General features: G+C 25.5%; 1 protein-coding gene across 1 annotated transcript; it reads left to right on the top strand.

The window, feature by feature from the left end:
* The first annotated feature begins 5,674 nt into the window (after positions 1–5,674).
* LOC124911885 (protein GRAVITROPIC IN THE LIGHT 1-like) lies at positions 5,675–7,305 on the top strand. The gene has a single exon (XM_047452416.1). The coding sequence runs from the start codon at positions 5,700–5,702 to the stop codon at positions 7,068–7,070; it is 1,371 nt and encodes a 456-aa protein (XP_047308372.1). The 5' UTR covers positions 5,675–5,699; the 3' UTR covers positions 7,071–7,305.
* Positions 7,306–16,529: the final 9,224 nt, after the last annotated feature.

Below are 16,529 nucleotides of genomic sequence, written 5' to 3'. Positions count from 1 at the left end.
ACGTACGTAATCAGCTTATCCATATATATATCTTCAACTTAGGTCACTCCAATTTTGTTACTTTTTTCTTTCTAAAAAGATGGCATGCACTGAATCCAAATTTAACTTGAAATTAAATTAAGTATAAGCAAAATTGATTTCAATGATTAGCTAAAAATTAGCTAGAGTTAAGCATGGGAAGGTTTGGATTAATTAAGTTGGTGAACAGCTCTAGTCACTTGCTTCATATTAATTAGATGTCCCTAATTAATTAGTAAATTATATATTGCCGAAATTAATGGTAAGAATGACATCATTCATTATTTCATAATTTAAATTTTATTCTGAATATTTCTAATCTCAAATTAATTAAGGAAAGATTCAAGTGATTTGTGGTACGGGGATAATGCTTAGATCGAACTACAAGGGGGTGCACACATGCAGCAAATAAAGGAGCAATCTTTTTTTTAGTGGATGAGTGTTGTTAGGTTTGTGTATGTATCTTTTCCAAATCTTATTACAAACTAGTGTCTCTTAATTACAAATCTTATGGAGAAGGGCGAAACTAGAATTTGAAATTTTTTCGGGTTAAATTTTTTCACAAAATTCAACCGGGTTAAAATGATAATAATATAAAGTAACAAAAAAAAAATGATAGAGCAAACAAATAAAATAAACATAGTTTCCTTTAGCAACAAAAAAAAAATTATCAACAATGACTGTATTTCACATTGTTAATATACAAAATAATAATAATAATAATTTAGATTTTCTATTCCCCAAAGATGGACAACACAATCATATTTAAAAATAAAATAAAATAAATATTTAATTGTTTTACCCCTTTCCTCTTGTCATGAGATGTTTTGCCCCTCCTCCTAGAGGAACATGGGATCCTTTCTGGTTAATGGCCTACTTAGTCGAATGACTTGACACTACAAAACTATATTAATGTATATGAGTGAAAATTGTGATTATGGTTACTAACCTTCAAAAATAATAATGATAAATCTTATTTGCAATTTAATATATAATGTTGTTCAAATGTATTGTTCGATATATTTCATATATAGCATTCTATTCTTATTCAATTCAAATATTTCTAATGAGAATCGAAATCATAATCTTTTAATCATTTTAATCATTTAGGTTGAACATTTTACACTTGGTTACCTTGATAGGGTTAGCTTAATTATTCTATCAATATATATATATATATTCTTCTAAAAGAAGAATAAAGGAAAAGTAAAATCACTGTAAGTTTATTTTGTTTGTGTTATTTAAATATATTTTAATTTATTTAAAAATGATAAGAATAATGATTTTGAAAGAAAAAAAAATGGTAAAAATATTAATCAATAATGATAATAATTTTTTTAAAATAAAAGATATTTTAATATTTGATTAATAAATTATGTAACCTGATTTATGAAAAAATAAATAAATAATATTTAATTAGTTGAATTAAAAAAAAATTCCAACACTATTTCTAACATACTCATAAAGTATTTTTCCAACGTATCCAAAAAAGAAATATTATTTCCTCAATCAAAATGTTTTATTCAAATTGATTCAACTTATTTTTAGCAATAAATTGAATATAACACTTTTTTCTAATCCTTTTCAATTTATTTAGTTGTTTTATAAATATAACACAATAATTAACAATTAAACAAAATAAGTGGATTGTCATTCAATATATCTAACATGAGGTTGGATATTATAATAATACGTTGATTATTCAATAATTTTGTTTCACCATTTTTTTTTTATTTTTTTTTATGGATTTACAGAATTATCAGGCTGACTAGAGAATATGGATTTTAAAAGTAACTTGTTGGGGGGCTTTTCCTCTGTAAGAGAATATGGAAGAGCTCAAGGTATAATGATAAAATATATATTCTTTATTTTTTAAATAAAATATTTTGTAAGATTTTAGTTCATAATGCACATCTGTCAAAAATCATCTAGAAACAAGATTACACTCTACTAATACATTCAAACTCAAATAGATAACCCAATAAAACAAACTATTTTCCTTGTTTCTTTCTTTTTGGTATTAATCCATATCGAAACAACTTTCACCAATCTACCTAAAACAATCAAGCAGCTTTGAAAATAGAGTGATCAAATTAATATCAGGAATTAGCTAGGGCGGTGCTTCTTTATATATATAATATATGATGTGGTCCAATGCATGCACGTTATTAATATTTTAATTAATAGGTATAGTATTTTTTTTAATTTGCTACATAATAATAATAATAAAAAAAATTCTTAAAAGACAAAAATAGAAATCATGTGTTGTGCCGACTTCAACACCCACATTGGTTGATCCTTCATTTTCATATTAAGTAGTTAAACAAGTAATGAATAAGTGACATTGATTAAGAGTCAAATGAAATATTTACGAGGAAATGAAATAATACGAGAAGCGTGAAAATTGTGAAAATTATCGTTCACATGTAATTGGTAATTAACGTCGAAAATTGTTTTATAAAAAGTGAGAAACTCATAAATAATAGAATAAACATATAAGATCGACTTCAATTAAATATTATTTTATTGAAAAATAAAAAATAATTCTTGATCCGATAACTCTATCTCTTTTAATATTAATTAAAAAATGGATGCACAAAGACTTAAAAATAATCAGCAAAACAATCGGATAATATAAACAACAAACGAATACACTAAAAATTAAAAATAATATTGATTAATTTATAAATATTCTCAAAGAAAAATCCAATACACTTAAACAACATGTCACACATAACCAAATTCACCATCAAATCTAAGGTGAAAAATACAGGGCTTGTTTGGATTGGGGTTTTTTAAAAAACCTAAAGGGAGAAAATAATAATGATTGGTAATGATTTTGAGAAAGTGATGATTATTTTTAGTAAAACGACTTAAAAGGTATTGATATATATAAATAAAATAAAAAATAATAATTTAAAATATAGGGTATTTTAGTATTTTAGTTAATGAAATAAGTGATGTGAATTGTTGGGAAATGATTGATTGGAAAATTAATTTTATTTGAGTTTTTCAAATAACCCAAAAGAGAACAAGGCCATAAATTACAAAAATTTATATAAATAAAGAACTTTACAATTTTGTTTTTTTGTAGAGAGAAAAATCTAATTAAGGTGGATTAAAAAGTTAAGAGGTGTAGTTTGATATATATATATATATATATATATATATATATATATATATATATATATATATATATATATAAATTTAGTAAATTAAAAAAAGGTAATATATATTTCTGTGAAAAAAATTAAGTTGCAATATGTGAGGAAAAATAAAATTACTGAAAAAATAAATATTGAGTAGAGATATTTTTTTTAGCGAAACAAATTATGTCTTGTTATTCTATTTCATAATTTTTTTTTATGTATAATAAAAATTAAAAAAGTTCATTTAAATATAAAAACAATAAATAATTACATTAAAATTACAAATTACAAATTAAAAAATAATAGTACTCCATAAGTTATGGAGCTAGTAAGATATCGAGAAAAATGATTAACTCCCGACAAATTCTACTTGTTTTTTAAACAAATCTCAGAAAGCGTCGTAATAATAATATTATGAATTATACGCATCGATAGAATAAAACTATTATTGAATTAAAACTCATTGATTTTTTTCCAATCAGATAGAATAATTTGGATGATAATCCGATTATGTATATGATATAACTACTCAAATACTCAGATATTATGCCATAAATTTATGTAATAATTCATAAATTCGGTTTCATATTTTTTTTCCCAAATTTCTTTTTTTATAGTTCCACCACTACTTAATTATAATTAAAAATAATTTTCTTGATTTTATAAATTTAAATAATATATATATATATATATATTAATTGAACTAATTGAAAACACATATTTTTTAAATAAAATTCATAATCTTTAAAGTAAAATAAAATCAGAAAAGTGAGTAGTACATTATTGGATTCTACATAATATGCACCTGGCATTGGCAGCATGACTCACCACCACTCTGAGGTGAGGTGGTACTACTACAGATGATAGTGATGACTCGTCATGTCAAAGCCGAAAGTGCTCCCAAAAATATAAAAGAAAAATAAAATTCAATTCTGAAACGTCCAATCAATATCTTTACTTTTATACATTTTTTCAAATAATTTCATTACTTTATCCTTTTTTATTGGAGAAATACTCTTTTTACCAAATAAAGGATAATTTTTTTTTGAAAAGCATCACATTTTTTATTTAAAGATATTAATTGTTTCTAGAATAAACATTACAACTTGTACAAGCAAATCCTTAATTCTCATCCTAGCTAGCAATAGGGGATAGTACCCTAGCTAGCTAGCTAGCTAGTCATGACTGAAAATTGCAATATTTGTGAAGTAGAATACTAATCAATTGTGTTTCAACCTTTTTCATAATTCATTCCACTTTTATTTATTTATCTCATTTCAATTCTTAATTATTTGTGATATTCAGTTTTTTTTAGAATTTGTTTGATCTCATGTTTTGGTTTTAGTTATTTAAATAACTTTAAAAAAAATAAACATTAATTCACTCTCTTTTATCTATAAAAAAAAATGTTGTAACAATAGGGTTAAACAGAACTTGTCAACGAACTCATAATCACTCAAAAAAGAATGAGATATTCACCTCTGGACTAGATTAGAAGAGAATATTTTATTTTTATTTTATTTATTTATTTTTATTTTACTGAAAATATTTAAATCCTTTCAAAATCATCATTAATCATTATTTATTTATCTCTATACTTCGAAAAAAGTCTCAAAGTGTCTTTTTTTTATAACTTGTTTAAATGGGATATAAAAATAATTTATAAAAAATGGGTTAAAGTCTTAAAAATCCTAAAAAAATGCATTTTATATATTTTAAATAATAAATGTTATCCTATGAACTAGTATTGATAGTAAAAATAGTAATAATAATGGTGAGATATGATTTAAGCTTGTTTATGACTCAAATATTAGGTATTGGTTGTTAGAAATTTACTCAAAAGCACTCAAAATAGTTATTGCGTAAAGTATTTCCAATTCATTTTTTATTTTCTAATATAGTACATCTTTAAATTCACCTTCAAGGATGTTGTATGCTTCCTCTTAACAACAGTTTAAGACCTAGTTTATAATAAGTAATTTCACAAATAGATAATGTTTAACTAAAGTAATTACATATTAAGTTATTGCATTTGTTTTAGCGAATAAAATATATCAAATAATCTTAACTAAATAAAAATGATAAATTGAAATAATTTAATCAAACTAGAAAGATATGAAACGCAATTATTAAGTTATGTTAGTGGAATGATGATGTAATAATATATTTATTTTATTTTTCACCTTTAGTAAAATAAAATAATAATAGTAATATTAAATAATTTAACTTCATTGCTCTATAGGATTGATTATTTTCCCAAAAAAAGGAAAATTATAGGGATAAATAGAAAAGTGAGAAATATATTTTTTAATATTATTATTATTTATTTTTAGCTATAATCAGATTATACTATGTGTCAAAAAAAAATTGTTTAAGAAATCAAAATATTACGGGATTTTATCTGGAAACGCTTTAAGTTGAATAGAGAAACATGAAATATATAAAGTGTCATACTTGTTCTTCTTAATTAAAAAGAATAATACATGATCAATAACTGAATTCCAAACAAGGCCTCATATACAGTGACCGTTGATGTTTTATCATCTCCTTCCCGCGTTTCTTCAATCCTCTGACCTTTCTCTCTCTTCATTTCAGATGGATCAAGCAACTCCCAGTTCAGCCATTGCTAAAAGAAAGCTAGTTACACGATTCCTCAAATCAAAACAAACCAAACCCACCATCTGCAATACCAATGTTCATCATCAAGAACCCAAACACAGAGAAAACCCAGACGAAAACAAGAAAGAAGATGAAGCAATTGAACGGAACAGAGCAACAATGGCGGAAGCATTCATCACAGAGCTTTTTGCAACCGTCTCAGCCCTTAAAGCAGCCTATGCAGAGTTTCAACTAGCTCAGTTTCCTTACAATCAAAACTCCATCCAATCTGCAGACGAGTTAGTAGTTCAACAATTTCAAACAGTTTCAGACATGAAACAGAGTTTCCTCACCAAACAGATTGAATACACAAATCCCCAATTCACTCTCATCAAAGCAGAGATTCTGGAGATGCAGAGTTTGATAAAGATGTACAAGATCACAATAAAGAAGCTTCAACTCGAGTCTGAAAATAAAGATAAGGAAAGTCTCAATCTTAGAACAGAACTCGATCAAATCATTTCAAACAATAAGTTAATGGAGAAGAAGCTGAGTTCTATCGGGCAATATTCAGTAATGGACACGATAAACTCACCGAATCTGAATTTGAATGCTTTCAGTATAAGCCTACAGTATACAGTTCGATCGATTCGGAATTTCGTCAAACAAATGGTATGCGAAATGGAATCAGTGAAATGGGATATTGAAGCTGCAGCCAGATCAATTTCATCTCCCCAAATTACATTCAGGAATCCTAATGACATATGTTTCTCTTTCGAATCATTTGTTTCTGGACAAATGTTCGAAAGATTCAATCTTCCCCATTTTGATCTACTAAAAAACGAAACAACGGTGGTGGGTTACAATTGGCGTGATCAGATCATGAAATTGAAGTCATCAAATCCAATTCAGTTTCTAAAACACAATCCCAAGTCATTGTTTGGAAAATTCATCAGGAAGAAATACCTTAAAGTGGTTCATAGCAAAATGGAGATTTCATTTTTTGGTAATCCGAGGCAGCGTAGACAGATTAGCTCCGGTGAGTTACCGGATAACGAGTTATTCGAATCGTTTGCAGAAATGGCGAGGCGGGTATGGCTTCTTCATTGTTTGGCGTTTGCGTTTGGTTCAGAGGTGAGCGTTTTTCAGGTTGAAAGAGGATGTAGGTTTACGGAGATGTATATGGAGAGCGTTACGGACGATGCGTTCACCGCTGACGGTTGTTTGACGGTGGGTTTGACGGTGGAACCTGGGTTTAGAATTGGGAAGAATGTTATACAGAGTCAAGTTTACGTTTCTCTGTGATCGCCGGCGATTGTGGCGGTTTTTCCGGTGCGGCGGTAAAAGGACAATATTTAGGTCGGCGACTAAAGCTGTTTTTTATTGTTTTGTTTTGTTTTATGTGATAAAGCATTATGCAATAAAAGAATAAAATTTGCTTTATATGGGCCTTAAATAATTTTAAATCCATAAATGGATCTTTCAGCCCATGTTGCATAAATTATTCTGAATTTTAAAGTACACAAACTCTTTACTATTTTTTTATCCGCTACATTTATTTTTCTGATATAAATTGATATATTAATTATCTGATTAATATTTTTAATATAATTCAATTAAGATTTTATATAATTAAAATAAATTCTTAATTGTTTTCACATTTATTCATTAAAAATAATTATTTCAACAAATATAATTATTTATAACATTTATTTATTTATTTTTTAAAAAAACTATATGGTTAGTTTATGTGTTTTGATTGTGGTTTGACCTAGACAATATAAAAGTATATCTATTTGATATTGGTCACAAAGTTCGCTATATGACTTATAAATATATACTATTAGAATTTTATACCCAACATTTAAATAGAATATTTGTTATTATTATTTTTTTTTTCTTTTAAGTTATAATCTTCTATTTTAATCCTAATGAATTTTGTTCTTTCAATAGTTTTCCGTATTTAATTTACACGTAAATCTTATTTTATTTATCGTACTCTCGGTTGATATTTAATTTTTTTTTATCTTGATTAGTCTTATATTTATATTATGGTTTTTCAAATATTATATAAAAATAAAAATAAAATAAAAGAACTAAAAAAAATGCAAAAACTGATATCTTTCAAGATAACAGTAAAATTACCCAACCACCTAGTTTACATTTTATCCGATAATTGCTCGTATCAAAATTTTCATTAAATACTGAGATATAAATTTTGAAACAAATAAGAATTTCTTTTTTAAGTTTAAATATTCACAAGTCTATTCTATGTGTGAACATGAATCTATATATATATATAATAAAAATGTTTAATTTTTAAAGTAATTAAGTTGTATGGTTGATAATCATAAACTTAAAAAATTAAATAAAAAATATGATACATCAATTTTAAATCTGCAACTTACTATATAAGTTTAACATTTTAATTAAATAAGTTAATAAAATTTTATATTTTAAAACTAACTTCAAAATTATTGAACTAATGACATTTTTAATAATATAACTTTAACATTTTAAATAATTAAACTAATAATATTTTAAATTCGTTTTATATAATAATAATATTTTAAATTCGTTTTATATAATAATAATATTTTAAAATCGTTTATATAAGAATTGTTAACCATATCAATTATATATATTCATACATAAATTTATAAGAAAACTAACAATTTTCAGTGGTGTAATGATTAAGTGTTCATTATATATGATCAAAATCGTTGATTTGTAATTGGGTAAACATAAGATTGTTGGTTGACTGAAATGAATTCATAAAACTCGGTAAAGATAGTTGGCTAATAATGAATATGTTGATTGATCGACGAAAATGAGTCGATAAGTATGTGAGGATAAAATTATTATTTTATTTTTAACCGTACAAATGTACGAAAACCTCACTAATTAATATAATGGAAAATAAATTTTACTATTTTTTTTTAGACATAAAAAATAGTATTTTATAGATTTATATATTTTTTATTTAAAAAGTTAATATGACTTTTATCATTTTAACTAACTCTAACTATTAATTCTTCTTTGGATTTATGTCCAAATTGTTTTCGGATTTGTGACAATTAAAGAAAAAATGAATTGGAAACTAAGTAATAAACATACATAAATAATAAATGTTTTTAATTAAGATAGTTTAAGTGGATTTTTTTTAAAGATCAAATTTACAAGGTTTCATTTCTACTCAAATAATCTAAATTGTGAAGTGAGAAAAATGATTTAAAGAGAAGTTGGCTTAATAAAATTCAACAATTGAAAAAAGAAAAAAAAATGAAAAAAGAGGGAATTAAAGTGAGACACGTTAAGGTCTCGTTCTGTATATGATAAATGGCATTAATTTTTCAAAGAATGAATATTCCATTTTTCTTCTCTCAAAAATTCAAATATATTGACTTTTAAAAATGCCGTAATATATAAGCGCATGGGTGCATATATAGATGTATTAATCAATTAAATTTGTTATATTTAATATTTATATAGAAGAGATCACCACAAACTATTTAACACGTGTGTTATCAACTCACATAAGTAATATTAATTTTTCATATCTTTTCGACACCAAAATAATAATAAAAAATGTTTTTAAGTTAATTGACTTGAATATCCACGTTATAACGAGGTCTAACAAATCAAAGGAATTTTGATATCGTTATTAGTTGTTATTGAGCATGATCTTTAACGACTCTGTATACTTGTTAAATTTTATAGATTTTTTTTCAGCTATATAGTTTACCAAAAAATTAAAATAATAAAAACTTATCTTTTTAACTTTTACTTTTGTATTCGCTATTCGCAACTCTCAATAACAACTAATTGTATTGGATATAACCAATTAGATACTGTTCAAATTTGATAGAAGACTGGCTATTTATTTTATCGTGATAATATAAAAAAAATCTCTTTCGAAATCAATATATATCAAGTAAACTCATGCCAAATTCTAGTTATAAGCCTTACAGGATTTTTAATTTTAAAATGCTATGTCACTTCTAGTATTTAATTACCTAAGCTCTCTGGATCAATTTACATTTCTTTATATTGTAATATATAATTGTAATCTCTCCGATCACTACCCTTGTAATATAAGCTATTATATATGTATATTATTGTTATATATCTTTTGTTGACCACTTAATATAATAAATTTTAAACAGGAAAATTTAATATATTTATATATAGAGAGAGTTTATAATTAAGAAAAACATAACTATAGTTGTTAATTTTTTTGGTTTGAATTTTTAATATAGGAAGAGAGGTGCTATGGACAGAATGCACGCAAGATTGAGTTGTTTTAGTTATGCTCTAAAGTTACATTTTGTTCTGCATCTGGTTAAGTGTCTTTGCGGTTAAGTGTCTTTGCGGATAATAATTTATGGAGAATAATCGTAATCTAAAAGAGAAACGGAACCCAGTGTTCAGTTTATTTTATTTTTTTGCCTTATGGATGTTGAATCACCATCTCATTTTTCTTCTGCATTTTTGTGGGGCGACTATATTTGGAGTTCTCTTTGAAACACGACTGAAATCTAGTAGGTGATGTATGAGCGTCTTAGAAGTTGTTGGAATATTTGAATCAAGACATCAAATATGTTCAGTTTGAATCGTTGAGTTATTATTTTTATTATCTTTAGCTGGACTATCTAACTATAAAAGAATTGCTGTATAATCTATAACGTTAAAATTATGAGACTATCTAAGATTTGTTCTGAAAAGTTCTTGGAGTCGGTTAGAGAGATTATCATTTTAGAAGACCTTTAATTTTTTTGATGTTCGTGGCCTATCTTCTTTGTTTTTCTCCCAATATTGCTTTTTCATTAATTTTATTTCGTTTGATGTCATGATTTGTTTTGTTGCGTTTAATATTTAATTGAATTTTAAAAACTTTTTCTGTTAAATTGTTTTCTAAACAATTTTGGGATCTTCCAAATAAAATGCTTTATCATTTACAGAAACTGCAAATTAATTAAATAATATTACAGTATCTTAATTATTTAGATTGAGTGAAATTATAACACATAAGAAATAAGGAATTTTATATGGTTTGAGGCATGACCCATTTAAAAAGAAAATAAAAGAAAAAATGAAACATAAATGTAAATTGAAGATCAATATATTTTAAAGAATGGGCTTGACTATGACATCTCACCAATTCTTCAAACCTGTTCAACTTACATATAATAGATTATTTAAATAAATAAATAAATAAATAAAACTCTGTATTCATTATCAGTATAACCTTCCCTAAACCCTACAACCAGATATTATTAATAATTTTTTTAAACTTACAATTTATAATATAAATCTAGAGAAACCCATAAAATAATGATTGTTAATTAATATAGAGAAAGGGGCACTAATAATTAATGGCCGATGCCAGGACTGGGTACCGACCAGAGGACACGGTTGAAGAGCTTCTCGCCGGTGATAGAAGAATGACCCTTCTTGCTGGGTGATGAACTTGGGACTGTGCCCTTAGGAAGGGCACTCATATACAAACTCTTTGACAAAGATGAGTTCTTTTCAACTTGTAACATTGAATCCATTGATAAAAGCTTTCGCCCATCTGAAAATTCTACAAAAATTGAAGCAATAAGGAGTAATACTGTCGAAATGATCATTAGGGTATTCTGGCGCCTGTAACCCATATATAGAAAGAAAAGTTGTTTATTTGAAACTTTAGAAAATGAGATACAATTATAATGAGAGAGAGGTTGAAGTGTACTTATATATAGATTCATATATAGATTATGGAGTCAACATTTGTTAGTGGGAAATAAAAAGTCTAAATTAAGATTGTGTTGAAAATTTGGTCGATCATTTCATTTATTGCATTTGATTAATTAATTACTAAAATGTGAACAGACTACTGGTTATGTTGAATATATTAGACAGTTTGGATTATAAAAATTCAAAATCTTGTTTTATAAAAAGAATAATGTATTATTTAAGTTAATTTCCTATCTAAAATATTGATTGATAAATTAATTATTAAAATATTAGATAGTATTAAAAGAAATTATTTCAATTAAATTTAAATCATTAAGCTCAAGAAATTAGTGAGATATGCTTATGACGGCAGCTGATTAATTAATTTAAAAAATGTCATTTAATTTTTTGTTAGGTGGCTTATATTAATTTTGTCGGCCGTGCAAATATTCTCTCTTAGTCTCTACTTTGATTAACACATTCTAACTTGAGCTCTTTTTTAGGATTATTAGGTTTAGAATGTTTAAATATGCTACCTCATTATCTAATTATGTTGGTTTAAACTGTAAGATACAATATTTAAGACATCAATTATAGGTTACAAATTCAGTTCTCGTTTATGTTCCCGATCTCCAGTCTTCCGATTCTCATTCTAAGATAGAGTCGTACTAACTTCTTAAATTTAAGGAATATCTCAATAAGATGTTTATGACTAAGATATTTGATAATATTCTTAAAAAAATACAATGCATAATCATAATTTGTGTCTGATCTAATTAAGATGACATTTTTTTTGGGAATTCATTATTTTGAATGATTTCAAAATCCATTAAAAAGTTTTGGAAAACTTGATCAATTATGTATTGAAATATAACAACAATATAGTAAATAAATGTCATTCAAGTGTAAACCATGACAAAACTATATTGCTCTGATTTATTTTGTTTTAAAAATAAAGAAACATTATTAACATTGATTTTTTTTAGTTTTTAAATAAACATATTTTTTAATTGTTGAGAGGCAAGAAGGAACTTGGAAATTGGAATGAATGGAAATGAATGCCTTTTTAAAGACAGATCCACGTGAGAGATCACATTTTCAATTCTGTACTGTTAGGTCAACATATTCTCTTCCTAAAGCTTTTTTTATAAAAACAAATAAATTATTAAAGTATTTATTTTCATTTAAAATTAAATTTTAATTAAAGGGATAAGATTCTTCTTGGGCAATATATATATTTTTTTTAAGTTATACATTAATAATGATGAAAAACGTTTTGAGTCTCAATCGGTTATTGAGCTCGTACTCGTAAATACTCGAGAAGAACGATTAACTCTCTAACGGATTTTACCGACTTTTCAGAATAAATCTAAAATATCGTAATAATAACATTATAAAATATATTAATTCAGCAGATTACTCTTGGACAATATTAATACAACATTTAAATTTCTCTTTTAAAATTAATTTATGAAAAGGAAATAGTGAAACAGAAACTATAGGAATGGGTCCTAAAATATTAATTGTAAGATTGAATAATAATAATAAGAAGAATTTTGTGGGTCGACAATATAGACTTGTAATGCACGTAAGTAACGAAAGTGTGGACTCTTTGATGGTATGAACAAATTAGGATTGGCCCACAAAGCAAGAAAGTGAGCATGAAAATCATGTTAAAAACAGTGTTAGGAGGCCGAATTGTCGGCAAAATAAGGATCAGTTTCCTTGAAGATGCTGTACAAATTACTATATGCCCATGAAAGTCATTATTAATAGATTTGGATATGCTTCTTTTCTAACATTTCCACCTACCAAATATTGTCTTACTTGACCTAGCCATGTATTTCTCATGTGGGTATGTCTCCTTTTCAAATAAAATAACTTCATTACTTCACCTTTAATTTAATCAAATCCAGGGCTACCTTATTCCTTTATGGGTTATTTGAATGGAGAAATTAATTAATTAGCTGTATTAATATTATACTGGAATTAAGTCAATGAGTAGATAGTATAGATTAGCTAGCTAGGGCTAGGGGAGTGATAAGTTATTAGAAAAATGTTACTAATTTTTTTTGGAAGATTTGAAATCGATCTATATTAGTTTAATTTTAATACGAGATCTTGTAATTGTGATGTGTAGTTAAGTGTTATATATTATAACGAGTTAATCTAAACTAATAATCGGGTTCAAATCTGATATTTCAGATTTTGTGTTTTATTCGATACTATCTTCATAAAAATATGTCATTTTATAGAATAAATCAAAAATAATAAAGAGGAAGAATGAAAATTTAATATACATTGTGAAGGTGATACACTGTGGAACACAAATCTGAAACAAGATATTTGATCCCATAATAACTGATCATGGTTTGTGCATTGAATTGCCAATTTCTAGTTAAATGCAACTACATGATATATATGATACAAATATAATAAAATTAATACTTTTGTGAAGTATTGCTTCTATTTATTATAATCACTTTTTAGTGATTCTTAAAAATAAACAAAATGTCAAATAATATATAAATTGTTTAATGAGGTAGCTAGTTTTTTTTTATACTTATTTTTTATTTTTTAAATTGGCCTAGGTGAAGACCTATAAGAAATGTCATCACAAAAGTTTATACTAAAGCCTAAAGAATTAATTTTAGTTGGAATTTGAAAAAAAATAAAAAAATAGGGCAGGAGACACAATTAATGAGATTCTAATGTTGACACAATCTCACAATAAAAATCACATTCACACAAAAGAAATTATAAAGGATGTTGAATTTTCATTGAATAGACAAATTAAAGATCTTTAAATTCTTAAATGAGAAAGAGGTTTAAAGTTTTTCATAAAATCGTGACTAAAAGTCTTGATTACTCTATGTGAAATATTTGATCATATATGGACGGATCCAGGATCCGAGTTGGTGTGAGCTTAAAAAGAATTTGGGGTGGACTTAAAAAAATAACGTGAAAAATATAGATAAAACGAGAATAGATAAAAGTAAGTTTTATCTTTTTTTATAAAAAAATTAAATTAAAAATAATGTATTAAATTAAAAAAATTTAAGAAATTATGGGGTAATATTACATTTATACCGTAAAAAAAATTATGGGTAGTTTCAAGCCACCGAACCCCTACATAGATCCGCTATCATCATCGTATATGAAAATATCTATCTTGAGCATCAGGATTGATTTAGAAAATTAATTCTTTCATTTTTGAATTGTATTTGTTTTATTTTCTTTCATTTAATTCGTGTAACTATTTTATTGAACAGTTTTTGTTTGGATGTTTCACCCTAATTTTGTAATAATGAAAAAATATATTATGAAGGCTCCAACCCACATTATGGTCTTTAGACTTACAGATTCTATTACTTAAGCTAGCTAAATGAACATTTATAATAATAAAAAATTGATACTGAAAATTTTAAATTTACATATTAGGTTGGTATAAAATGACAAGAATTTAGAAAATAATATGGATAATAATAAATAATTCAGAAAATTGTTTCTAAAATATATAATAGTTTTAACACGTGTTCTACTACCAACCAACCCATATGTACCTTAATTCTTCATTTCTCACCTTTTTTTCACACCACATGTTAAAAACAAGAAATTGAAAACAACAATATTTTCAAATAAAAACATTTCCATAACATTTGTGGATCAAAAATTGCTTTAATTAAGTATGATAATTAATAAATAATTAATATTGCCATATACCAGCTAGCTACAAAGAAATCATTATTTTAATTTTTGAATAAGATTTCCATTATTCCATTTACTTGCTACTATAAGAAATAACACAATTTATCATAACTTATTCACAAAGAGCACACTCTCAAATACAACAAACAGACATTAAATCCATAAAAATAATCACTATCATCAATCATACCTCAATATTCCATGTATTTCGGTATATTAGAATGATTCATTATTTTAGTTATATGTTATAATTCAGATTTTGATGATATATAGAGGCCATAGGCACTAACTAATTAATGACCATCGCCAGGGCTGGGGACATATAGAAGGACACGGCGAAAGGCAGCATCGCGACGGCGGAAGAGAAGCTTCTTCAGATCTGTAATTGACGATGAATTTGTTATAGTGCCCTTAGGTAAAAAAGATACTACTGCAAAAGGTTTCTTTCCAACGAATTCCGAACTTGAATCGGATGATAAAAGCTTTCGCCCATTCGAAAATTCCATCAAAATTGAACCAAACACGAGTATTGAAATGATCTTCAGGGTCGTATTCTTCTGCCGTTGGTAATTACCCATATTGTATCTCGCTAGTGTTTTTAATATTTTGCAACTTAATTTACTTGTAATTTGAGAATTTATAAAAAATGTAACAAAGAATCCAAAAAATCTAAGAAGATGAGGAATCTGGGCTGCCTTAAGATGATGGTGTACAAATTGTGAATTATTATTCTCCACTATGTCAACAAATTCAAAATGATCTACAAATTGTGAATTATAATTATCACCACATCTATTTCAATTTATTCTTCAGTCTTTTGTTACAAGTCACCCATTTCCAAATTTGAATTTCACTAAAAAAATCCCTAGGGCATAACTAGAAAACTTATTAGTCACACTAATTCATTTAAGAGAATAAATATTGATTTAAAAATATTTAAAATTAAAAATTAAAATATAAATACTGAATAATGAATTCTAAGTGATTAATAACATAAATATTTAGAGATAAAAAATTGAATTCATATATAAACATCTAAATTTTTTATTTCTTAGTTCGATTTTTTCACAGTTTTTTTCTATAAAAAACAAATTAATAATTAGTTTAGATATGATCACATTTTTATTTTATGATATTTGAAATTATTCTCGTAACATTAAAAATATGATGAATTATGATTAAATAAAAAGAATAAGTAAGTTTGTTATACTTGTAATAAAAAAAATATATAAAAACTTTAATACAACTAATTTTATTAAATTTATAAAGATAAAGTAATTTTTTTTGATAATTTATTTTATAGAATAGAGTGATTAACCCTTTTTTAATCTTTTAAAA

This window comes from Impatiens glandulifera, chromosome 8 (assembly GCF_907164915.1).
Source record: "Impatiens glandulifera chromosome 8, dImpGla2.1, whole genome shotgun sequence".
Classification (NCBI taxonomy): Eukaryota; Viridiplantae; Streptophyta; class Magnoliopsida; order Ericales; family Balsaminaceae; genus Impatiens; species Impatiens glandulifera.
Note: the sequence above shows the minus strand (reverse complement) of the source record. Positions and strands in the feature narration are given on the sequence as shown.

What these genes read in the sequence shown, in the direction of transcription:
- LOC124911885 (XM_047452416.1), top strand. Translation starts at nt 5,700, where the DNA reads ATGTTTTATCATCTCCTTCCCGCGTTTCTTCAATCCTCTGACCTTTCT.